At 52.5% G+C, this 26,788-nt stretch overlaps 2 protein-coding genes across 2 annotated transcripts; both read right to left on the reverse strand.

Annotated features, from left to right (window-relative positions):
• Positions 1-601: 601 nt before the first annotated feature.
• On the reverse strand, positions 602-2,057 carry KRP23_12146 (uncharacterized protein; the record flags this gene model as incomplete). Its single annotated transcript, XM_067882727.1, has 3 exons — positions 602-1,021; positions 1,095-1,379; positions 1,446-2,057. The coding sequence occupies 3 exons, from the start codon at positions 2,055-2,057 to the stop codon at positions 602-604; spliced, it is 1,317 nt and encodes a 438-aa protein (XP_067739754.1).
• Positions 2,058-5,164: 3,107 nt separating this feature from the next.
• Positions 5,165-6,523, reverse strand: KRP23_12147 (uncharacterized protein; the record flags this gene model as incomplete). Its single annotated transcript, XM_067882728.1, has 5 exons — positions 5,165-5,212; positions 5,306-5,374; positions 5,438-5,557; positions 5,616-5,903; positions 5,990-6,523. The coding sequence occupies 5 exons, from the start codon at positions 6,521-6,523 to the stop codon at positions 5,165-5,167; spliced, it is 1,059 nt and encodes a 352-aa protein (XP_067739755.1).
• Between the last annotated feature and the right edge of the window lie 20,265 nt (positions 6,524-26,788).

The following is a 26,788-nucleotide window of genomic DNA, read 5'->3' on the forward strand; positions in this document are numbered from 1 at the left end:
ACACGTACTTGAATCAGCGGAAAATAGGCTTTTTCTCTACTGAGTGTGTGCACGACACACTATTGGCGCAACAACCGGCACACGCGAGGACACAGCGTGCCCAAATGGCGTTGTTGGAGCCATTAATGGTTTATAGAGCTACATATAATTTGATTCTGGTGGTGAGACTTCCACATGCTGATGCCTTAAACGATAATAAGCAAGTTGCTCGAGTCTGCAACTACACCGACGATTCAAGCAAGCACAACATGGTACAGGGGTCTTTGGCATGACCTTAAGTAGTAGTAGTAGTAGTATTTGATTTGAATTGGGGGAATTGAACCTGCTTCAACTTGTCTTATTTTCTGAGCAAAATCCTGTTCATGTTAGTCGAGAAATCAGCCACCTCGGGAGTTAGATCTTGTTCGAAAACTTGTTGCAAAGTCGTCACCAGTTGGAATTGATTCATTTCAATCTCCTTCAGATTTCGGTCATCACGTTCCGATTGACGCCGTCCCGAAATCAGTCTAATATTACAATGAGATCCTATACGCAGTCAGACGTGTGGCCCTGCGCGTCGTTGAGTGGGAACTGAGAAAAGAAGGCGTCTACTAGAGCAGTTCTACAGCATGAAATAGCTGGGTTCCCCCGAGACACGAGCAGCTTCATCGACCAGGCTGGACTGTTCCGACTGCCGATACAGCCGAACGGCTTTACTCAACGCTCCCAGAGCAATGTCTTGCGCGAAAGGAGATTCTTGACCGGGTTTTTTGTCAACGTGTAGCTTGACGACTGTGTGCACGGCACACGTATGGAGCGGGTCTGCTGGTAATGGCATGATGGTGGTGAGACCATTTATGCAGAATTTCAGCCCTTCCGAGTGCAGTAGCAGAATAGCAGAGTAGACCAATGTAACCTTCCCCGGCTCGGAGACTTTACGGAGGTAGTGCAGCTTCTCGAACTGCAGTGACTCGTCGAGATGATGCAGCGTTACTGGCTCCGTGCTGTGCAGCACATTGGGCTTGCTCTCTACATGTAGTGTCTACAGCGAGCAGGTTCAAAGTTAGGCTACGGATCAACGTGAAAGGTATCGAACTTTGCCCTGTAGAACTCACCTGCTCTTTTATGAAATGACTCCAAACCACGTTGCTAGCATCAGCCATGGAACAGCGCATCGGTGTGCTTGTGATGAACGCGACGACATCTCCCTTGCGTTGTTCCTTGTAGCTAGTCTGCACATGACTTGATACAGAAGGAGCCGAACCGAATATTGGAGTCGGATGCTGGTACATACTGTCCACTGCGTGCGCAAGCTGCGCCATGCACCTGTGCACGCCATTGTCTGCAAGCGATCCATGTACTCGCGCAGTTGAAAGGTGTTTCATCAAGTAGTTCATGTCCTGCAATCAAGGAGCAGCAATGAGTACACGTATCAAGAGTAATAGTTCAAGCCACAAACATCTCACCTGGACGAAAGATCGTCTCTGAAGAATCCTGCGCAAGGATTTGGACGCACTCCGCTGCTGGGACGCAATTTTCTTGAGTTGGCGATTCAATTTTTGTGACTTGCACCGCATTTCATACTGCTCGAGCGCAGAGCGCTGCCATCGCGACAGTCTTTGCCCTCGAGCTTTCGCGTCAGCATACTTCTTCGCGTTCAGTTTCGGAGCTGCTGAGCTCGCGTCGGGACTCAACAATTGGTTCAAAAGTGTCTGCAACTCCGTTGCTTGCTGCCTCAGCGACAAAATCTCGGCCTTCTTGCGACGCTGAAGCACTGTGGACGAACTGGCGGGACTGCGCACACGCTTCTTTTTCCCCGTCGTCTTCTCCGTCGGCGTCGCCGTTGTCTTCGTCGGCGTCGTCGTGGTCGTTCTTCCCTGCTTCGTTGTCGGCTTTTGTGCCTTCCCGTCGAGACTCGTCGTTTCTTGCAGCAAAAACTCCATCACGGAGCCGAGGAGCTCGTCGGTCTCTTCCAGTGGAGGTAACGTGGCATTGTTCCTGTCGATGTCATCGCTTGGGTCGATGAATGCTAAAACCTCTTGTAGCGTTATGACGTTGTCACACGGTAAGAAGTTCATCGTCAAATAACTGCGGTAATGAAAAATCTGAAATGACGCTGCGACTCCTGTGTGAGGGAAGTGTGAGTATTGTATTCGATAAAGTGTTTGTGCGGCCCTGGTGTTTACTTCAGATAATCGCAGCGGAAAGAAATCACATCTTACATGACAAAGGGATAGGCGAGTTTACGCGGTTCTAACTTAGGACTTCTTACACTGTGGAGAGGGAGCCTGTCATGACTTCATGGATCTGAGTAACACGACGATAATAAACTACAAAAGACGTAGTAGTACCAGTTTCCACAATATTACTATATCGAAGTTGTAGTTAGTTTTATGTTGTCGGTTTTTGCGCCAACCTCCATTGCATCTACCGGTAAATACATGAAACATGTCATGTCTAACATGACAGGGGCAGCCTAAATCCCCCCCATTGCTACTCACTCTCTGGGCAACCGCGTGATCATTTTGATGACGAGCCAGTGGCAAGCTCGAATCAAGCAAACACTATGAAGAACATGCACAAGTTTGGATCAAGTAAACACTATGAAGAACATGAACTACGTACATGTAAGTTACAGGACTGCGCAATGACTCTGCGTGGCTGCAAAGTCAACGGGGTCGGCAATGCCTGAGGGAGCAACTGTTTCCGATGCCCCCTTCCGGTTCCTGGTCGCCAGCAACACTCACTTTCTAATTCGCTTCCTCATCGCAATCGCGACCGCCTCAAGCATCCCACCTCTGCCTTTCATCACCATGGCGACCACCACCAAGATGCCCTACCGCTTCCTGGGCAACTCCGGTCTGCTCGTGTCCAAGCTCTCACTCGGCTCCTGGATGGGCCGTGACGAGAAGTACACGGCCGATGCCTGGTACGAGATGATGGCCACGGCCTTCAAGCACGGCGTCAACTTCTTCGACAACGCCGAGTCGTACGGCATGGGCCAAGCCGAGGAGAACATGGGCGGTGCCATCCAGAAGGGTATCACCGACGGTGTCTGGAGTCGTGAGGACCTCGTGATCACCACCAAGCTCTTCAACGGCTGCAAGGGGTTCTTTGAGTGCGGCCCCAACGACCAGGGCCTGAGCCGCAAGCACATCGTGGAGGGCACGAAGGCGTCGCTGGCTCGACTGCAGCTCGAGTACGTGGACGTCATCTACTGCCACCGTCAGGACCCGTACACGCCGCTCGAGGAGACGGTGCGAGCCATGAACTACGTGATCCAGCAGGGCTGGGCGTTCTACTGGGGCACGAGCGAGTGGCTCGCCAAGGACATCCTGGAGGCGTGCGAGATCGCCGACCGCCTCGGCCTCATGCGCCCCGTCGTCGAGCAGTCTCAGTACAACATCTTCGTGCGCAACAAGGTCGAGTACGAGTACGTGGACCTGTACACCAAGTACAAGCTGGGACTCACGACGTGGTCTCCGCTCGCGTACGGCACCCTCACGGGCAAGTACAGCGCCGGCAAGCCCGAGGGCTCGCGCTTCACGGCGGACATGTTCAAGGCCGGTCCGCTCACGGAAGGCTTCGAGGAGCGCGTGGCCATGGCCGACAAGCTCAAACCCATCGCCGAGGCACTCGGCTGCTCGCTCGCGCAAATGTCTATCGCCTGGGCCGCCGCTAATGACAACGTCTCGACGGTCATGGTGGGCGCCAGCCGCAAGTCGCAGCTCGAGGACAACCTGAAGGCGCTCAACTTCGTGAGCAAGATCACGCCGGACGTCAAGGCCAAGATCGACGCCATCGTCAACTTCGTGCCGACGGTGCCTACCATCGACCAGTTCGCGTCCCTGCGCATGCGTCACCTGTGATCTGCAGGCAATGTTGTGCTTGCTCCGTCCTCTGGGGGTCTTAGGACAGCCGGCTCTGGCATGAAAGACTGCGTACAATGTCATACACTCGGGTAGCAACCGCGCCGAAAAGAGATATACGTAGGCTGCCTTGAGTTACTCCATATTAGGTCCAGTAAAGACTTTCAAATGCAGCAGCATCCTACTTCTCCGATTCCTTGCAATTCGGGCTGGCTGTAGCCAAGTTGGCATAGTAGTTGATCACATTCTTGGTCGTTGGTAGCTCCGTAACAGCTGCTACATGTATAAATGTGGTTTCGAGCTACCAGTAGGCGTCTGGTACGGGGTAAGACGGTGTAGTGTTTCGGGTAAGGAAAATTTTCTGGTAGTCGCATCCACACCCGTACGCACCGTGAAATATATAGGTAGGCAGTACCTGGTGTCATCCTCGCTAGGCCTTTTCTGAGTGAGTATTTGGATTTCAACGCTTGTGCGCGCAAAGTGCCACGAACTGGAACTATGCAGCAAATGCCTCTTGTCTCTGTTCTCCAAAGGTGCGTAGATATTCCAGCCTTTTGAGTGCCAAACTATAATAAACCCGTTATCGCCAGCGACGTAGCCCAAGAACCTGCTTCATCGAGGAAGCGTACGTTCTGAACGATGGTAACAACATTCTCAATCATGATGGCGGCGTGAATCAGTTCGGTGAGCTGCAAATAATTCGAGCCGCGGGTGAGAACGATGGCACATAATATAATCAGGCATCGGACGGTCAGGAAGGCAGCGAGCCGCTGGGACCGTGACGAAATTGAAGACATATTTTCCAGGAATATAACACGCCGTGGAGCAAGTTGTGTAGCATTGCTGGAAGAAGTTGACTGCGTCGAATAACTCTTCATGCTGCGGCATGTTCAGAAACACATTATGCTTTCACCAACATAATTCATGTTCAGTACTGGGTGAGCGGTAAATATTGTTTAGCAAGTAAATTCAATTTTTTTCCCACAAAAAGTATTTTCGCTTCAGAAAAAAATGATGTCTTGTCGAACTTGATAGCTGCTTCATATACATTGATTGACTAAGCTTCTCGGTTATTCGTTCTGATCAGCTGACTTGAGTGACCAAGTGCAAGCCGTCATGCATATCATCGACTCGAAGCAAGTGCAACACGTACAGTTTTTGGGATAGCGTACGAAGAACAAACAAGAATAGTGCTTGGTTTGAACGCATCAATTGCTCCACAAAGAAAAATAATTAATTTTATTTGCTTCGCTTCGTATCGTCACGCCAATGCAGGGTGTGGAGTATACGTAGGTCTACGTAATGAAATAGTTAGCCTACCGGGGGATACGAGTAGTTTCATCGACCAACCTGGACTGTTCCGACTGCCAACAAAGTCGAACATATTTACTCAATGATCCAAGCGCAACGCCATTCGCGAAAGCAGATTGTTGGCCAGCTTCGTTGTCACAGTGTACCTTGAATACCGAGTGCACGACACACGTATGGAGTGGGTCGGCCGGTAGTGGCATGAAGGTGATGTAACCCTTTAGCAAAAATCTCAACCCTTTCGAGCGCAATAGCAAAATATCGGAGCAGACGAATGTAACCTTGTCTGACTCGGAGAACTTTCGGACGTAGTGCAGCTTGTCGAATTGTAGGGTGTCTTCAAGATGTTGCATCGTTAATGTCTCCATATTGTGAAACACATTCGGCATATTCTCGGGTGCCTACAGAGAACAGTTGCAAAGTTAGCTAAGGATTAAAAGCTCTAACGTCGAGACTTACCTGGTTGTTGTGATAATTCCACATCACGTTGCTAGCATTGGCCATGGAACAGCGCATCGGTGTGCTCACGACGAACTCGACGACATCACCCTTGCGCTGTTCACTGTAGCTAGTCTGCACAGGACTTGAGAGAGCAGGAGTGGAACCCACTTCAAACTGTGGAGTAGCATACTGGTACATGTTCTCCACTCCGCTCTCGAGCTGTGCCATGCTCCTGGATACATCATTGTCCTCAAGCGGTTCATATAAGCGCGCAGGTGACTCGTGTTTCATCAAGTAGTTCATGTCCTGTAATCAAGGAGCAACGATTAGAATACATATCAAGCGCGACAGCTAAAACTCCAAGAATAATTGGTGAAGCTCGACAAACTGACCTGGGCGAGAGATTGTCTCCGAAGAATCCTGCGCAAGGAACTGGACGTGTTCCTCTGCTGGGACAGAATTTTCTTGAGTTGACGATTCAGTTCTTGCGACTTGTTCCTCATTTCATACTGCTCAAGCGCACACCGATGCCATCGCGACAGTCTTTGTCCTCGAGCTTTCGCGTCAGCATACGTCTTCGCGTTCAGTGTCAGGATTGCCGGGTTAGCCTCGCCGCCACTCAATATTTGGTCCAACGCTTTCTGTAACTCCGTTGCTTGTTGCCTCAACGACAAAATCTCGGCCCTCCTTCGACGCTGAAGCACTGTCGACGAACTGGCGGGGCTCCGAACACGTGTCGTCCTCTCTCCCTTCTTCGTTGTTGGACCCTGCGTCTTCCCCTTTCCGTGGCTCTTCGCTTCTTCCGGCAAATACTCAAGCATGGTGTCGAAGAGCTTGTCGATCTCTGCCAGCGGAGGGAACGTCGCGCTGTCCCTGTCGATGTCATCGCTTGTCTCGACGAGCGCTAAAGCTTCGTGAAACGCCATGGCGTTGTCACGTTCACGAGATAGAATGCGGTGGTCGCGATGATAAGAAATTGTGAACTGACGCTGAGACTCCTATTAATACTTGAACCTATTGTGTAGGTTCAAAGTGATTGTGCGGCTTGGTGTTTACTTCGACTGACTATACAGTGAACCCTGGCCAACTTAGTACTATCCGTTGAAGCAGTTTACATTAAGTATAACATGTCTATTAGATAGTAGAGGTAGAATCTGAACCATATTTAAGCCTGACGACCGAGTCGGTCAATCGATAAGTGATTAAGTACACCAGTAAATTAGATAACAAAGGTTTTAAGTTGGCCAGGGTTCTCAGTAATAGTTTACGTGGAGGTAAGATTGTGCGGTGGAAGGGAAATGGTCAATACAGGAGGGGGATAGGGGCAATAAGAAAGGGTTCAACGATTAAACTACTGAAGGTGTATACCATACAAAAGTCAAGTCAAATCTGACAAAACTACTGAATTATAGCGTAAATGTGATCGCGTTAAGTACGTCTATTCGTTCGGGTTCAGAAGGTCGGCGATCTCCTATCTATCGACGAAAGGCTTGCTTCCAGTATTTCTGTAAGTCGTACGGCTACGAGACACAACGCCTCGTGTTGACGGAAATATAGGCCGGGTTCTTAGTAGGGCACACGTAGCGCATCGCGGCGAAGTTGATCCTGGGCTCTATGAGCCTATCTGGTCGGGAGGGAGGGTTGAAGGAAACAGCTGTTGGCTCCATTATTCAGAACGCCCAAGTATCCTGCCCAATTGAAGAAAGCAGCAGTGCAACAAGTTCAAGGCGGGGTCTGTGTTGCAGATATCGCCGATCGGCTTAAGAGCGTGTGACATTTTTCTTCTTTCGCTGGTGAGCATAAACCACATGCACGTCTACAAGAAAAATAGCCCCCCCCCCCTTTCAAGTTAGTCTTGTAACATGGCTACACATCCAACCAATAGTCGAGAAAGAAATCCTGACGCTGCCAGCGCGGCCAAAAAAACAATATACGAAGCGCAAGCGTATGTCATTGAGCGGACATCTATAAAATCATGGCAGGCTGGAGGAGGCTGCATCTACTTCAAAACCAAGTAGGGGCAAGCGTGCCAAAACTGGAGGGACACCTACCAACACCGCCTTCCACAACTGTGACGATGATATCTGTCAAATCTGCGGCAACGACGTCTGTTTCGGTTAGAATGGAGCTACATGATATTTTGTGTTTGGCCGTAGTAAAAGGCAAAAGAATTGAACAAGACTTACCATTCAGTGCGGAGCATTATTGATTATTAACTCTATCGCGTAGAAGAATGCATTTGTCGCGGTTTTACTACATTTGCAAAACACGGTGTGCAAGGGAGCCCTTCAATGGCGCATTAAGTACATTTTAGCTCTGAAGCGTGTCGGCGCTATCGGCTTTATTTCTGTCATTCAAAATGCAGCGTACAGGCATGTGCGAAGAACTGGCTCGTAATATATAGCGCCACGTCGCTGGAGTCACCTGATTTATGGCCATAAACCGGGGACCCCATGATGTTTGATATCTTATCAACCAGTCTCCCACTCAGCGCCGTTTGGTTTGGCAATACAAATACTAAGATATATGCACCATTGCCAGCCCTATGGTCATAGTTAAATCAAGAGACACGCACTCTTCCTGATCGCCATGCGGACCAGTTTCCTCGATTGGGGAGACAAACAGTTAGTACAGATTGCGCTCGAGTTCGAGAGAGAAGGCATCCAGGTGACATGGCGCTTCGTGGCGAGGAACATGGCGAAGTCCAATCGGACTGCCACTTAACTCCGTCTGCGCCTCGCAACCCTCAAGTGGACATATGGGAAGGCGGCCAAGGACTTCCCGCGCTGCCTCTTAGGTGGATCAGCGCGAGGGCGGTGCTTGCTATCATCGGGTGGATGTCCATCACGTTGTATAAGCCATGGGAGGCAGCGCTCACTGCCGACGCTCTCGCCATCATCAGAATGGACACCAGCGGAGCTGAAGACAAGAGGAAATGTGGAAAACCAGTATGTGGAGAAGGAACCAGCTGTTGCGCCAGGGTGTAATCCATGTCACTGCTCACAACGCCTGCCGCTTTCAGCGCTCTGGTGGTCATCTTCAGTGACATCACGGCGAGTGATATTTGCTAGGAGTCAGGGAGGTCCCAAAACAACGCGGGCGAGCTGCTTCCGCCGGGTGGTGCCGCGATGCTTGCCGTGATGGGGCCACTCAGCGAGGACGACGTCTTCATGGACATCGGTGCCGGAATATGCAATGTGTTGGCGCAGGTTACGCTAACAACCAAGGTAAAAAAGGTGCGTTAATATTGAGATGCGCAACGATTGGTGCTCGCTCGCCGTACGACTTTTCGTTTTCACGATGCAGCTTACCCACTACTGCGCAAAGCGATCATGGCAGCAGCCGATGTGCGCGACCTGTTGCTTTCAACTCAAGCTCCAGCGTCTGAAGCTACGATTGTCTTCGCCAGTTACTTCCTTTTTAAGGAATCTGCGAAACATGTATTGGCTCGAGAGCTAAGCGCAATGCTGAGAGCTCGCTTCGTTGCACTTACTTCTCTGTTCTGTCTGAGGCACAGGACGCGCAGCCCACACTTATTTTGCGCTCGTTGGAAGCTAGTGCACGAACGGAAGGTAGAGTGTCAGCATTACCGCCTCTATGCATCTACGTAAAGTCATACATTTTCTCTATCGACATGCATTATTTGTACATCCTCGGTCACCACGCCCAAGACAGTATCTGGCAGCATCCCCACCAGCCAGTGTCTGGCCGCAGCTCCCCACCACGTACAGGCGAGCAGCTATAGAACAGTTTGACGGACGACGGCAGGCATTGGAGCTATCCTAGAACCAGGCAGCTCGCATCTGCTAGTATCGGTGCCAGTAGTAGCGCTCTTTAGCTGCGCTAGCAATGACTCGCGACGGATATTTCCTTTCACAGTAAACCGTTTCTGGGGCAAATAAAACGTGTGAATCGTATCCGAAAAGTCCAAGACTGCTTTAGGTACATCCAGATAGCTGGCGGTTGTTCGCTCATTTCTCGGCATATCCCCCCCCCCGTGGTGAGGCAGTATATTGTCACCTCCGTTGGATAGCGACCTTCCCATCGGCAAACAATACACCAGCGTCGTTTCCTACTTTTCATGTCGTGAATTTGCGTAGAGGCAACGGCAATGCACCTTTGCAGAGGACTGGTGACACTGGGGGTTGCCCTCTGAGTTGGCGTAATGCTGGAATTACCACCACCATCCACACCGCGCTCCATAGATCATACGACCTCGCTCGGAGCCCCGGCCCACTCGCCGTTCATGAGCTCACTAGCTAAATCCATAACAAATTGCCGGTGCGGGTCACGCGCGGTTGGGTCGGGTTTTGCCATTCGGCGCGTCCAGTACGTGTTTGGCCGTATAATATCGATCATGGCCAAAGCCAGTTTCATGTACCATCTTTCGTAAGAGTGGCCGTCAGAAATGGAAAAACTGCCTCGGATTTGATCCAATCTGTCCACCCCTTGCATGTTTTTGTTGTACTCACCAATTCAGGTTGGAGCTGCAAACTCAGCCGACACATTGCCAACCATCCTAGTGTCAGGCGTGACCGTTGATGCGTCAGCGTTTGACACATGTTGACAACGTCTCGGTCACACCAGGAGGCAGAAATCATATTGTAATCACGGGAGATGGTCTGGCGCAGATCGCCGTGAGTACACTTAGTCTCATCGAGGATCGTGTGACGTGGGAATTGCTAGCTATTGGGTTTGATGGTGCCCCGAGTGTACAGACCTTTGAGCTCGAGCTCCTGACGCAGCTGGGCTGACGTATAGTAATTGTCCATATTGATGATGCGTTTGGTGCCGAAAAATGGCCTCATGACCTCCAGCAGGTGCTGTCGAATCTTCGATACCTTATCGAATTCATCCCACAGCGACTGCGCATCTGCTTGACCAACAACACCTCTCCAACATCACATCTTTTACAGTGCAACTTGTAGTTGAGTGCAATCCACGTAGACGAACAGCAGACAACATAGAATCGGAAGTGATCCTTTCCTGTTGATTTCTTTGGGTTGAATACAATCATGTGCTTTCCTTCTCGAGACCTGTAGGTAACACTGGCTTCGTCCAGAGCCACATTCCTACCAACCTTGATGTATAGGCTGCCAGCCACTTTCAGCAAATTCAGCAGACGTCTAATACGGACAGCAGCGTCCTGATTCAGCGTAGTTGGGAACGCGTCGAAAATGAGACAGCGTCGCATCGGATTGTACCGATTGAAGGTCATCACACTGTCCAACGAGATTGAGCTGCCGCCAAATACAATGTCTTCTGGTTGCTGGCCCCAGTAGTTTGTATACTCGCCTTTGTCGTTTAAAGCCATGTAGTACATGACGCCTAACAAACCTATCAGCTACGAGAGTGTGAACGGTGTTGAAACCTTGGTGTCGTAAGCAACAGCGTACTTGTTGGTCTGGAACAACACTTGACGCCAGAAGTACAGAGGCAAGTACGCAAAAACGCTGGAGGCGGCCGAGTGTTCAAACAGCTGCCTGTATTCAGGCAGCAGCGACATCATGTTTTAGCCGTCAGAGCACTGGTAAAGGTCACCCTGTGGGCTGACTTCTCCTGTAGGTTCAAATCGCAAGCTCTAAATGGTCCCGACCTCTCCTAAGCTAGTCGGAAGCAATACACTAGGATCATATTCTTCGTAATTGTCCACAACTTGCAGGTAGTCATCCGCGTCATTCGTTACCAATTCTTGCCAGTCAGGGTTGCCTTACAATCGGATAAGTGATTCATAATTGCCGATACCACGTTAAGCACAGCCGACACTGACATGCTCCACCGCGTTCTAGAACTGGATGTCAAGCCAGCGAATTTCAAACTGGGAGCTGATCTTGCCTCGCATCGGCCGCCGATAAATACGTCCAACAATGTATGTTGGGAGGGTTGCATCCACGGAGGTTGAGAGCGGCTAAGGAACTACACTTGACTGTTCAGCTGGATACCCCGCTCTAGCCGCGACACCACGGCGGGCAAATTCCGCACCATTCGCAGCAGCAGCGTGTAGGAGGGTAGCAGCCTCTGCAAGCAAGAAATCGATGCTTTCCTTGCTGTATGTACCTATACCGAGGGTTTCGAGTCCCAGCATGCGTTCCTCAGCCACGCCTACGCGTCGTTAACGCCCCCCCCCCCCCCCCCCCCCCCCCCCCCCCCCGGATTGCTCGCAGCAGAAGTCGAATGCGACGCCCGTGTCCGTTTCGTGGGGCTTCAGGTCCCCGCTTTGGCATGTTCCCTCTAAAGCAAATAATATTGTGTGGCCTGGGAGCGGTGTCGTTTCATGTCTCAACAAAATAAATTGACAGGGGTATAATTACATACAAAAGTGTATTATTCAATACGTAAATGATATCAATCGGTTAGGGAAGGTAAACGGTTTTCGGATTCGTGCCAAAATTCAGTGCTGGGACCGCTAGATGTGCAATCCAATACGCAGCATAGCAACAATAAGATATTTACCTCTTTTGGTGCTTATCCCGAGAACGGAAAACACATGGACATACAATTAACCAAATATATGCACATGTGAACCCAATATATAGTAGAAAGCCCGGCACTAATGCCTCTGCTAAACTGCATTATAACAGAAGCAGCAACTCTCTGCCTCAGCACAACCTCTGTTGAAACGACCTGTGATTGACCATTTCCTGTGTCTTATACGTGTACTGCACCATTTATCTTCGGCTAAGCGATCGATTGACAAACCTATTGGATAAATCCAGAGAATTCCCCGTTTCATCCTCAAATTCGCAAATACTTTGGGCCAACTAAATAACCTAACAGATTAATGGAGCGTGTAGCTACCGCTCTACAGCTTTACCGTGTGCCCAGTGTTAAGGGGGTAGCAGCACGTCCATCACTGCAGTGTTGTTGTTCTCGTTACCTCGCTAACCATGTTTGCAGTGACGCTGTCGACGGACTTGGTACACAGCCGAGTGTTTGGCTTAAACGTGTTCGAAGTCTAAGGGCCGTGAAATTGGATGGTCAGCGCATCGACGCGTGCGCGGTACATGTTGGTAGCGCCGTCTGCTCTAAGCGAATGTGGGTTGTACACGCTTGGGTCCATCCCCGCTGCGCGCGCAGCAAGCTCGATTGCCCTTGCGATTCGAGTGGAAGACACATAACTTGAAACGCCTCGGGCGTCGAGGAATACCGCGGCGGGTACTCCCGCCGGCTCGGTTCCTCGCGATCGTAGGAGCAGCAATACCTCGACACCTAGGCACACGAATGGGTGTCATGAGAGAGTAAACATTCGGGTGAACGGAGCATCTCACTGATTTTTCTTGGACCACCGGATGTGGATGCATGCGGCGACGGCGTGGTTTGGATCTGTAGTCGGATCTCCCGCTGCGTCAATCGGTATGACGTCGGTAGGCTTGAGGACGATCCAGCGGGATGTCGCCACGATGTCGGACCTCCGTAGCATGTAGAAAAATTCCAGACATAGAACCACCCAGAGGGCTTGGCCGCTCGGGTCATGGAGGTCGAGAGACTGGAAGACCTCTTCGAGAAGAGAGACAAAGACTCGCTTTGTCCCGTGGTTCATCCAGTCAGGCAACCGTATGCATATGACAACGTATCGAAGGCATCCCAAAATAGACCGGCACTCTCCGTTGGAGACCCAGGCGTGTTGAAGGCATTCGATTCCAGGAGTTTGGTTTTTGCAATCTTGGTAGGAGGCATGGCGACCGTTCCGCCTTGGGTGCCGAAGACCAATTTGACGACTTCGAAGCGTGTACTCCAGTGTATGAATTTGTCCTTGTTAATGGTGGCGGGTCCCGTCGCGGTAGCCATCGCCTATCATAATGATCCAGTAACGTTGGCGCAGTTGGTGCTCTGTCGGAGGCTACGTTGGCGTGGTTGTCTACCCAGTGATACTTGTAACAGCCGACGGTGTGGTTGACGTTGGTGGAAGAAACGTGTAAAATGTGATGGCACCTCGGAGGATGCCATACGTCTCGGCACTCCCTTTTCAGCCGAACGCGGCGCATAAGTTCATGGCGATGGCCTCGTCTGCTGAAATGCAATCAGCGAACATATAGACCCGTCTACGGTGCGTCCACGCGTTACGATATGCTGTGGCAACATCGGCGCATACGATTTTGGTGTCGTGACTGGGGTCGGCGCAATGACATCGAGGAATTCCATGCCTGATGCTGAAGCAATGCTCGAACGATGCGATGGGGACTTTGTCTTAGTTCATAAACGTGTTTACGGACTCGTTTTCTGGACAAGAAAGGTCTTGTATAATTCTGCCAGTGGTGCGTGAACTGCTGCCGCCTTTGGTAACCACAACGACGAGCTAAAAGCACATATATTGATGGTGGCTGCGTCGACAACAAGGCAGCATTCTAATCCTTGTTCTTTTAGAATGTTGGTCATCAGCACGTTGATGTGGCGGGATGCGGAAGAGTGGTTGCGTGGAAACACGGTCTGTGATGGATGAGAAATCGACAAGTGCACGCGGGTGCCTTCAAAAACGATGCACACAAGGTTTCAACGTGTTTGTATCCGAGGCAGAAATTGCGCAGGACGTCTAATAGCATCGACTTACTTGGTCGGTGGGCATCTATCGTCTGTCCTCGGACGATTTCGACGAAGTCCGTGAAAGGCATGTGTGTGCGACAAATGAATCCCGACGTTGCGGCATGGGGTGGCCTGTTAAGTCTGCTCGCGGTCGCGGTGGCAAACGGCCGGCGCGGCTGTAGTATTATACCTTTTCGCGGTATGCCGTTGCCGAGACGCCTGGTAGATGGAAGTCCATAAGGCTTGGTACTGGTTATCAAAGTTATCAAACCTCTGTAAGGCTTGTTGCAACGGGCTAGTCGGTGACCAAGTCAGTTTGCTGGGTGCGATCGAAAGGCCGTGTTACCCCGACTGAGGTAGTGGATATGAGTCCACGGGGCTGTGACGGAACCGCTGTATCGTCGGCGTTGTGCCTAATAGTGAAGTCGGGAGCGTTTGAGGTCTTACATGCATAGGAGTCATACCCGGCATCATCCATGATGGGGCTCTCATAGGAATGTCGCTTTATCTGGAGGAGCGTCACAGGGGACGTCATACTCATCATAGGCATGCCCAGCAGTGCTTTTGCCGGGGATCTCGCTGGCATGTGCTGGGTAACCGATCGAGGCTCCGCTGGGTGCCGCTGCAGTAATCTCCGGCATACAGAGAGCGACGCGTGGTAGTTGACAATTGCGCGACCCGACCGCCGGAGGGTAGCACGCTAGTACCGGCGTGGTCCTCAGTATAAGTTTGATGCGGGTCGTCTGACCTCGGTAGTTCATGACGGCTCAGGTTGCAGTGCAATTGTAATGTATTCAGGTTAGATATGAGGTGCCTGCCACGAAGGGCTGACAGATCAGCAGCGCCTCGTCCCCATCACGCGCGGCAGCGTGCCGACCCACGACGAGGCCCGAACTTCTTTATGAGGAACGACATACGCGTAGCCGGCAATTCTCGTGACCACGTGTGTGTTCGACCTGTGGGAGCGCGCTTTTCTTTGATGCAACCAAAGTCCATGCCACTTCTGAAGAGCCGAAGGCACGTTGCGATGTCATCTAAGTCGCGGGGGATGAGCGTCCGCATGTTGGCCAGTATGCCAGCGGGGCGTAAGAGCTGCTTTGCTGCGCACGTGCCACGTGCCCGAAGAGGTGTTGTGGGAAGCACTTGTGGATAAACGTTTTTGCGGGTCGTCTGCGGGTATGATCTCATTTGGGTCTGGCTGGCTCGGCCAATACAACGCCACTTCAAGCGTTGTCAGAATCGGTTTTTTGACAAATGTTGACAAACGTGACCAGCCGCGCTGCGCTTGGCTGGGCGCGCCCTCGCGCCTCGCTTCGCTAGGGATATATAGATAGAACCTCCTGGCGACTCAAATTGTAATGGGTCTGCTTAGACCCACTACTTAAGCTTACACGTGTGCGCACGTGTAGGAGGAAGCGTAGGAGTAATTTACTTAAGTTTAGTATACTTGTACCCACAAGTATACTCAAACCTAGATAAAGGAACCGAACGATAGCTTTGGTGCCAAATGAGAACTGTATTGATTGTAAATGGGGTTTCCTCCTAAAACTGATATTTCTAATGAGAGGTTCTGCCATTGGATGGCTGGCAGAACCCCTATCTATTGAATGACTCTCATTGGTAGAAAGGTGTTACTTTCTACCAGTCATATGCATTTTGCTATGAATGTGGACCACCCTGTGGTGGTCACCTGAATGTATGCCTTAGTGCATGTTGCACTAAGGTGGGAGGTGAACCGAATGTGTAGCCCCGCTACACCATCCCCCCGTTAGGATTTGACGTGCCGGTCTCGACACGTCAATCCGTATTTTCTTCGGGAGAACACGTGCTCATTCCCAATGAGCACGCCAACGACGTCTTCGTCCAAGACGCCGGCCGCTTCGGCAACAGCAAGTGCTGTCGTCGCCTCCAAGGCGACGACGGCCGCTGCCTCAGCCACGACCGCTATTGGCATCGCCTCGACGGCGATGCCGACAAGCGCGGCAACAGAGAGTCGCCTCTCTGTTGCTGGATACCACTCGAGATGGCATGAGAAACATGCCATCCGAAACAAGACAGGCAAGATCATTGCTGTCGAGACTGGTGTGGGCATCTACTCTCCGGGTGGAGAGGGAGTTCCCCTCGATTATGGTAGTGAAGTCGAGGAGGGGGAACTCGAAGGAGACAAGGATACCTTGTCTCCGGGCCACACTGACCCCAATGTGGACCTGCGTCGTCCACGCGAGGACGACCCGAACGCTTCGAGCTCGAAGCGTTCGCGCAGCGGCAGTGGAACACCGCTCGCTGCCGCTGGAGCCTTGACGACTCCGCGGGATGGAGATGACTCTGCTCCATCCGCTGTTGTTGCGGCCTCGCGCACTGGCTCAGTGCGCGAGCCGTGGATGCCGTCTCAGTCTGAGATCGGCAGCCGATTCGGTGCGACCGCGCCACCGAATCTATACGCGCTGTATTCGTGCAACGCCATCGTTGACGATGACGTCGCGAAGCGATTACACTTTGATCCGTTAACGAATCAAAGGCGCGACTACTACATCGGGCTCTTCCATGAGCTCCGATGGTTTGCGAGTAAGAAGACTTCTCGCAGAAGCAAAGTGCCCGAGTGGCAGGCACTTTGTCAAAGTTGGAGTGCCTTTGTTGAAAACTTCAACAAGAACCCCGCTGGCTATCGCGACCGGATTAGCCAGGCGCGGGAGCGCTACGAGAAGTTCTCGAAGCGTGGTAAACTTGAACGACTCCACCATGGTGCAGTCGGTATTGGACTTCCTTGCGCAGTGCCTTATGACACTGCTCGTGAGTACTGCTACCCCGGAGCAGTACGCATCACCGAGCGGGACGTCAACGGGTACACGTCCATGTGTGTACCTGACGACCTCAAGACCCTGCGCGCCAGTTTTCAGGCGCAGGCGTCTTCTAGTGCTGCTGATAATCGCAGCACTTATCCGAGTGCTGTAGGCGACTACAGCGCTCGCCCAAGTTTTACGCCCTTCGGCGGAGGTGGCGGTGGCGGCCTTCATACGCCGTCACCATTTCCGGAATGACCTCCATCAGGACATTCCGTGATTCCCACGTATCGTGTTGGGGAGGAAATCCTCTCCAACGAATACGAAAATGAACCGGACCTTGGGTCTGGTTCCGATGACCAACAATTCGCTGGACGATCCAGCGAGTTGCCCCGCGTGCGTCTCGCAACGGGGGGGGGGGGGGGGGGGGGGGGGGGGAACACGCCCCGGGTTTGGTCAACCAAACCTTGAGTCTCGCTTGGAGGCTGTTGAGCGTCTCCAAGCGTCGCAGTTCGCTGCTCTGCGTCAGGAGCTGAGCTTGTTGAAGGCTCAGCTCGCGGAGGTTGCGCAGACGACCTCGAACGTAAAGGTCGAGGTCGGGACGAGGCTCTCTGTCGTCTCGAAGCGCGTCGCCGCGCTCGAGAGCGCTTTGGCGAGTCACCAGACGTAGGTGACTCGTGCTGCACGTACGGCTTCAGTCGCCCAACGTAAAACGTTGGGTGCAAGCGCATGCTGGACGGTATGTCCAGTGTGTACGCGTTGCCATGCTTCGCCAACACGGTGAATGGCCCAATGAAGCGCGGAGCAAGCTTGCTTGCTCCGAAATCGGAAACTGCATGTTTAGCTAGGTTCTGCGTAGCTAACAGAACTAATGAACCAACTTTGAATTCATTTGTGTTTCCCCTGCCGGTGTTATCGGCATTCAGCTTCTGTCGATCGACAGAAGCTGCTATTGCATCTTGGACAAACCGAATTACGGCTTGTCGACGCTGGACAAAGTCCATTGCATCCGAGCTGAACCCCTGGCTCAGTTCGTGCTCCTTGTTCGCAGCAGGCCCGGCCTGCGCGTGTTGTTCGTTGTCGCTTGAAGTGTCTACGCCCGTCGTAGACACTGTCTTGTCGTTGCCATGACTGCGCGCAGTACGTGCGCGAGTCGTCACAGCTGATACATTGCTTGTATCAGCGTGCTTATCCGGTTGTTTTGAATTAACCGGATATCCTCCCCCACTTAAGGAGGGAGCTACCGCACCGAGTACGCTCGGTACGCGTGGGTGCCTCATGGCATTCACGTAGAACGGCATATGTCCTGTCAAGACATGCACCGAGTTGTTGATGGCGAACTCCGCCATCGGCAAGCAGTCGCTCCATTGATGGAACGAGTGCGCGTAGCTCTTCATGGTGTCAACCAGCACGCGGTTGACACGCTCTGTTTGTCCGTCGGTCTGCGGATGATCCGCAGTCGACATGGACAGCTGTGTCCCAAGAAGTGTAAACACTTCTTGCCAGAATCGCGCTGTAAAGCGCGGATCCCGATCCGACACGATGTCGAGTGGCATACCATGGTGTCTAAACACCATGTCGACAAACAGACATGCCGTCTGTTTGGCTGTCACCTCGGCTGGTACTGCAGCAAGATGCACCATCTTGCTGAAGCGGTCAACAAAGACCACTATACCAGTCCTCCGCTTGTTGTCTTGCGGAAGACCAAAAACAAAGTCCATTGAAATGGACTGCCAGCACTCCGACGGAGTCGGTAGTGATTGAAGCGGAGCCTGCGAGTTGGGCGCAGGCTTCACGCGCTGGCATACCTCGCAAGCACGAACGTACTTGCGTACCCATTTGTACTGGTGACTCCAGTAGAAGTCACGCGTGAGAAGCAAGTATGTCTTCTCACGGCCAGGATGTCCCGATGTCGGGGCATCGTGGTACTCATACGTGATCTTGAGCTTCAGCTCATGATCATCCGGCACGACAATGCGATCTGCGTTGTCGTCGATTGCGCTGTAAAGCAGCAGACCATTGTGTACACGATAACGGTGTACACGGGCACGAAGGTGTTTGGCCAGCTTCTGACGAGACTTGTCAGAAGGTGTGGAGAAGTACTCCAACAATTGCTTCGCATCCGCATCATGTGCGTATGCGGCCTTCACTTCGTCCAGCAAGGACGACGAGGGTGTAGTCGTCCTGACGACGCCAACTGCGTTGGCGTCGGCCTCTTGCGCCGCATAATCTGGTCGACGCGAAAGCGCGTCGGCCACGACATTCAACCTTCCAGGTTTGTACTCAACCTGGAAGTTGTATTCAGCAAAGAATGACAGCCACCGTGCCATTCTTTGTGATATGTGCGGCGACTTGATCGCCGTACGCAACGATGCGTGGTCGGTGTAGACCACGAATGGTCTACTCCCAAGTAGATACACTCGAAACTTTGCGAGTGCATACTTCATGGCAAGGAGTTCCTTGTCATGTACCGGGTAATTGCGCTCAGCTGGCTTCAGCTGACGCGATTGGTAGTAAACCACACGATCACGACCTTCGTGATCGAGTTGCATCAGTGCGCATCCGATCGCGAAATCGGATGCATCGCACACAACGTGGAATGGGCGATCTTGGTCGGCCACCGCCAAGATCGGCGCCTCAGTCAAGCCCTGCTTGACTGCTTCGAAGGCCTGCTGACAATCAGCAGTCCATTCCCATGCAGCCTCTTTCTTTAAGAGCTGCGACAGCGGGCGAATCTTGCCCGCGTAGTTGCTCACGTACTTGCACAAGTACGTGGCGAGTCCAAGGAACTGCCGCAGTTCCTTTACATTTGAAGGCGTAGGCCATTCATTGATCACTCTGACCTTTCCTGGGTCAGGGCGTACGCCGTTCTTCCCCACGAGACACCCAAGTACGGGTATCTCGGTCGCCCCGAAGATACACTTCTTCACGTTCGCGTAGAGCTTGTGCTTTCGCATGAGCTCAAGCAACTTGCGGAGATGCTCTGTATGCATCTCCACATCCGATTTCTCATTCACAGCCCGGCTGTGAATGAACACGTCGTCGAAATAGCTCGGTGCGAAGTCGCGCACCGAGCGCAACAAGTGCGTGACGCACCTGTTGAACGTCGCTGGGGCGTTCTTCAGCCCCTGCGGCATCACGAGCCACTCCCAGAGCATGCCGCTCGGAGTGCTTACCGCCGTGAGAGGAATATCACTCTCACGCATGAGGATCTGATAGAACCCGTCTCTCAGATCCAGAGTACTGAAGATAGTACTCGAGGTCATCGAATCGATGATCACATCTTTTCGAGGTATCGGCGTTTGCGCCGGTACCGTCGCATCGTTCAGCTTGTTGTACGCATGAACGATGCGCCACCCGCCCTGTGGTTTCTTCACACAGAACGTAGGCGCGCTGTGCGGGGACTTCGATTCCCGCACTTGTCCTGCATTGCGACGACTTTCAAAGAAGTCGTCGATTGCCTTGACTTGCTCACGCGGCAGTGGCCACTGTCGCGTGACGCAGTACTTCGTTCCCGGCACGAGATCAATCTCGTGCTGAACACCCTTGTCCTGCGGTAACTCCGCAGGAATGTCGTCCGGGAGTACATCCTTGTACTCACGCAAGACCTTGTAAAAGGGGCTCGCCTTGAGCGAGTCCCAGCCTTGCTCGTCGAAGCGTTCCTTCTTCGACTTCGCGCTGAGGGCGTCCTCGCCCTCAGAGATGAGCTGATTCAGCTCTTCTGCTTCACACGTCATCCTCTCGACGTCCGAGATGATGCAGATCTGCTCGATGCGTCCATCGTGCAGGTCGCGAGCGAAACGCTTCCAGCTTGTGACTGGGAGCGACATCAACTCCGACGCTAACGCCGGAGGATTATTCAGCCTCATCTTCTTGTATTGGAGACCAATACTCGTACGCGTCAAGACATTCAATGTCTCGACGGTCGTCTCCAACTCTTGTGTCTGCCCGGCAGACACTGCTTGTAGCGTCTCGGTCCCTGACCGAGACTTGCGCAGCTTTTCCCGCTTGTGCCGTTCACTTCTCGTGCGGAGCCCGGCTCCGCGAGTTTCTTCTTGTCCAGGCCCGGCCGTGGACAGTTGTTCCTTGTATTCGCCGGCGGGTTTTACCCGCGGGCGCACGCGTTCAAGCCCGGCTTGATCGCGCATCGCTTCGTCGTGCAGCCCGGCTGCACGCGAGCTCGCAAGCATTTCCGGTGCGGGACGTTTGCAACCGTCCGCACTGCTTGCAGCGTCGGTTCCCAGAGCCGACGCGTCTTCTTTACCTCTACGCCTAACGGCGGCGTGTCTTTCGACCAATTGTGTGTCGACATTACCTGTCGACACTACCGCGTCGCCCCGGACGCTTCGAGACCCTCTCGAATCGGATTGAACCAGGCCCTGCTGATTCGGTTCACATCTTCTCCCAACGACTCTCGCAGTCGTTGGCGTTCGCTTGGGGTGACCGGAGACAGCCGCATTCCGCGCTGTCTCTAGTGGAGGGCCGCATGCACCACGCGGTGCATGTGCTGCGCCGACAGGGCCATCGCTCTCTGTCGCGCTGCTGCTGCTCCCGAAGCGCACGATCGTGCGCTTCGTCCAGTCGATCACCGGATCATGCCGTGCAAGCCACGGCATGCCCAACACCATATCGAACTTATCGTCCAGTTCCAGGACGATAAGCTCGTCGACGAACTCCTTCTCTTGATAAGAGAAGCGTACGCGTACGATACGCTTTTCGGTTCTAACAACGACACCCGTTGCTAGCCTCACTTCCAATAGACTTCGAGGTGTTTCCACCTCCTCGAAGTCAAGCCTTGGAAGGCTCTGCAGTCGAACAAAGTTGTTCGACGCTCCACAGTCCACTAGAGCACGAAGAGACCTCTCTCTCTTCGAGCTTACCTTCAGGATGACAAGGTTCGGCTTGTCATCTTGCTTCTTGCAGTGAGATTGACTCTCACTGGGGGCAGCGATCTTCATTGCAGCGTGTCCGATGTCGACACGCTCGATCGCATCACCAGCAGGGCGCCCCGCGCCTGCTGGTCCCTTTAGTTTTTTGATTGCCCGTGACGATACCCAGTATCGCCACGACGGCTCCTCGCCGCGTGCACAGGTGCTGTGCACTCGCGGGCATAGTGACCGATGTTTCCGCAGCGGAAACAACGCACATTCGTTGATCCACGACGCTGTTGGGAACCAGCAGCGGTCGCACTCGAGAGGTCCATTGGTTCGGGACCTCCCGACGGCCTTTCCACCGGTCGTGGCATCAGCCGCGGGGCGTTCACATGCAGTTTAGCCTGCCGCAGGCTAAACTCTTCTTGCATTGCGAGCGCAATTGCAGCCTCGAGAGTATTTGGATACTCTCGGAAGAGATAGGTCTTCACAGGCCCATCTCTAAGGCCCTTCATGAACGTGACGACCTTTGTCGCCTCGTCGATCGGATTGGTCACGATGTTCGAGACCAAATACCGTGCTCTTTGGGCGTAAGCATGCACGTCATGCTTGCCCTGTTGCAGATCGAGGAACTCCGCCCTCGATCGGAATTCGTTCTGCGGGGGCTCAAACGCTTGTTTGAGCTCCTCCTTGAAATCCTCGTACGTGCTAAAGCACGTAGGATCTGTGAGTCGGCGTCCGTACGCCCAACTCCTCGCTCGTCCGCCAAGACATGACATGGCGAACGCAACCTTCGACAACGGGTCGACGATATGTCGAGCCGCAATGGCAGTGTCGACCTCGACAAGCCAACGGAGGAGAGGCTCGCCCTCTCTTCCAACGTAGCTGCTTACGTGGAGTTTCAATGACTCCACGCGCGGTGTGGCCGATGGCGACACCGAAGTTCGAGCAGCGGTTTCACGCTGTTCCTTCACGATGAAACCCAGAGCAACACCGTGTTGCTCCGTCGGCGATAGCGTTCGCAACATCGTTGCTACCGCCGCTTCCCCAATGACTGTTGACAGTCGTTGGAGGGCCTCCAACTCTGGTTCCGACAGGTGGGGGCAGTCTGCACGCGCAACATGCGTTGCAGACGTGTTTGGGCTACCCACGGACATGTTACTGTCCGAGGGCAGGTTCTCAGCCCCGCGTCCGTATTCCATACGAACGTGTTAGTCGGTCGTTGGACGGACTACAAAGTGCTACCAGGTGTAATGGGTCTGCTTAGACCCACTACTTAAGCTTACACGTGTGCGCACGTGTGTGAGGAAGCGTAGGAGTAATTTACTTAAGTTCAGTATACTTGTACCCACAAGTATACTCAAACCTAGATAAAGGAACCGAACGATAGCTTTGGTGCCAAATGAGAACTGTATTGATTGTAAATGGGGTTTCCTCCTAAAACTGATATTTCTAATGAGAGGTTCTGCCATTGGATGGCTGGCAGAACCCCTATCTATTGAATGACTCTCATTGGTAGAAAGGTGTTACTTTCTACCAGTCATATGCATTTTGCTATGAATGTGGACCACCCTGTGGTGGTCACCTGAATGTATGCCTTAGTGCATGTTGCACTAAGGTGGGAGGTGAACCGAATGTGTAGCCCCGCTACACAAATGCTCGTCTCACTGAGAAGCTCGGCGCAGGGCCCACCTCCGCAAATACCGCGCGGGTTTGTTGCGTCTTCGCGCGCTCGCACCCTCTCGCCTCCGTTGGATAGGCGCTATCGCGCCTGTAGACATGCGTTGTCTGACAGTACCAATCATTTGGTAAAGAGCCAGCCAGACCCAAATGAGACCATACCCGCAGACGAACCGCAAAAAAATCTACCGCACTTGTGTCCACCCGTGCCGAGGTGTTAGTTGTGGGGAAGTTGGCTTGACCGTGTCGGGATATTGATCAGCAGGTGCAGATAAAGAGGGAGTTTGCAGCCGCAGTGGAAATGTCTCTCCACTAGTAGGTGAGTCGCTGGACAGATGAACGTATGCCGCCCCAAGATGCCGGTTTAGCTCATGTAAGGTGGTGCAGCACTCGTTGCAGTGACTGGTCAACGGCCACGTTGGCCATGATGAATTCACGGGTGCAGTAGAAGATGCGCCAGCACGTCGTGCTACTCGGAGTTGACGAACGTTGTCAGACCCTGGATGCCCCGAGAAAGTCGGAGTAGAACCCACAAACTGGTTATGGTGGTGGGACAACCTTCGGTCCGAAATCGAGTTTGAAATTGGCGTCCGACGAACCTGCGGACAACTGGGTTGTATTGGCGGCATGCAAGCACGAGTTGATAAAAGTGATATCCCCCCTACCCCCACCTGTATTCGTTTTTTGCTCAAGCCACAGTTCTTTATCTCTGTGAAATATGACGGCGACGAAGCGACAAAGATGGACTCCTTGGGGCATTGGTATTGGAAACCAATACGAAAATAGCTAACTGGCGAGGAGTGACACCTCCAAGCAATTACGTGTTGAATTGTGCACAGCCCTGTCAATAATGCGACTTTGTTGCCGTATCTATCTAGTGACGAGCGCTTTGTACATGACAACGAGAGAATGTTCTGCGTTCCACGAGTGCAACGTTGACCTGGATTCCGACTACACCTTTTCAACTTCAAAATGGCAAAAAGCAAGTTCAATACGCCATAAGGTAAAATCAATTTGACAACAGACAATAAAAGCGAAATTATACAGGAAACGGATATGAAAGGATATTGCCAGCTGCAGTGTTATTAAGGCGCGAACAGCTCGAGCCAAAACCGATGACCACCGTTAACGCCACTGACGGCACGTTCGGTGCGAGAACTGTTTCTTGACGTTCAAGGCCATGGTGAAGTGCTTCCTCGCTCGTCACCGCCAGGCTATTTTACAAGTCCCGCCGCATCGTACATTCAAGGCACATCAAGAAGAATACTTGAAAATGGCTGCCGACCTGCTCGTTAACGAAGCTATAACTCCGTATCTGTGCCATAAGTGCGCGTTGCACACCGTTAAGTTTCATGCTTTAGCTATTCAGGAGAAGGACATGCCAGTGGCGAATACGCATAATATAAATAGCTGCGTCAGTCACTTTTCTATTCGCGTCAAATTGATTTTACCTTACTTAAGTATGGCGTATTGAACTTGCTTTTTGCCATTTTGAAGTTGAAAAGGTGTATAGTGTGCATCTCATAGAGGATAATGCCAATTCGGCGCGACAGCAGCCGAGGTTATCTGAACTCGATGCATTAGACTCACTCATCTTCGCAGCACTAACGGTGACATTCGCAGATGCATTCACGCGCTATCCGATGCGCACTACAGAACGACTCGTCCGCGGCAAGTTTGGCTTGAGAGAAAATGGCGTATCGCGCCCTGACCGCCGATAGACACTGCTACATCAACTCTACTACAGGCGTCCTTCGTAGGAATTTCATGTCCAAGGCACCCGTGGTCTTAGATCTTAGCACTCTCTGGCCTGCAGTTCTCCTCCACTGTATAGTTACTGAAGTGACTACGATGCTGGCGAGACCTGCTACAACTAGAAAAGTTCATCAGAGAACGCCTCCTTCCGTGATACTCGCCACAAGTCCCGTGCGTCTCCCCACAAGGCCCTTGTATCTCACTCAAAAGTCTTAGCGTCCGACGTCGCCAATACACCGAACATACACTATAGATCCTTCTCCCACTGCCAAGAAGTTCCGTTCCATGAGCCACCAGAAGCGCCCACCGCCCACGGGCGGTCCATCCACTGCGGAACTGCAGGCCGCCTCCGCATCCTTCAACAAACTATACAGCTTCGAACGTTTTCTAAAACATGTCCGATTTCATTGTTGACAGCCAAGCGTTCCTCAGTTTCCAACGGTGGGGCGCGTTATCGTACTCACAGGTACATGGCCTCGCTCGACCCGAGCTTCGTCGAGGCCCGCAGGATGACAAACCACTTGCCCCTGCACAAACGAGCAGCCAGCTTCGTGTACGATCACCCATACCACAGCTTGTCCATCGTGAAGGTTCCTCTCGTGGGCACCATTTTCGCCTACCAAACCACGAGTCACGGCATCAACTGGCCGCAGCAGAACATGCACAACGCACATCTATCACCAGGCGCTGGGGTCCACGGCCTTCCACGACTACATGGCCAAGCGCGGCGGACGAGGACTACGCACCCGAGATCCAGGAGCTCAAAGTCTAAAGCCTGATGAAGGAGTTCCCCATAGTACATCGAATACCCTTTTGAGGGCTTTGGGCGACATTGCTGTTGAGATTGCTGTTGACAGTACCCTTTTTGTAGTCTCCCAGACTACCCATTTCAATTCAGGAGGATAAACACAAGTTGTGTACTACTCCGATCCACAACAGCTGTTGGGAAACCGCATACATTGGTCTCTATTCGTCAATACATGCGTTAGAAAGCTCTGATTGGGCTAAAACGATACTCGTGAGCAAGACGGTTCGAATGCAGTGCGCGTTGCCGTCGACGGATGGTCGGCAGCCGATCGAGCTCCAAAAGTTCAACCTGGCTGGGAGCACACTTCAGATGTCGCCCATCCTTTTGAATGTCTGTGACTTGGGGGTGTTCAATGCAATTTAAGCACGGCAGAAAAAGAAGACAACCAGAACGCTGGACGAACTGGTGATGGCGGTGACAGAAGAGCTTTAGGAGCTGCCAAGCTCAACGCTAAACAACACCTTTCTCTCACTCCAAGCGACGATGGAGGCATGCATGAAAGATGGCGGCGGCAACAACTTCCGCCCTGCGCATATGTCAAAACGCAAGCTTGCCCGGGAGGGAAGACTTCCGGCGAGCCTTTCTGCTTTCGTGGTGTTGTCCAGGCCGCTGTCACTGCAGCTGGCTTGTCACTTTACCTGACAAATGTTGTGGATGTGGCTTAAGAGGGGTATGTGACAATTGTTGCGGATCGGAGTAGTATACTGTTGTGCGCAAGGAAAAGCCAAGTACCGCGTGCTCATTGATGACGAAGCAGCTTGTAGACTCATGGATTGC

The sequence above is a fragment of the Phytophthora ramorum genome (assembly GCF_020800215.1).
Source record: "Phytophthora ramorum isolate Pr-102 chromosome Unknown Phyram_PR-102_s0014, whole genome shotgun sequence".
In the NCBI taxonomy this organism is placed as follows: domain Eukaryota; phylum Oomycota; class Peronosporomycetes; order Peronosporales; family Peronosporaceae; genus Phytophthora; species Phytophthora ramorum.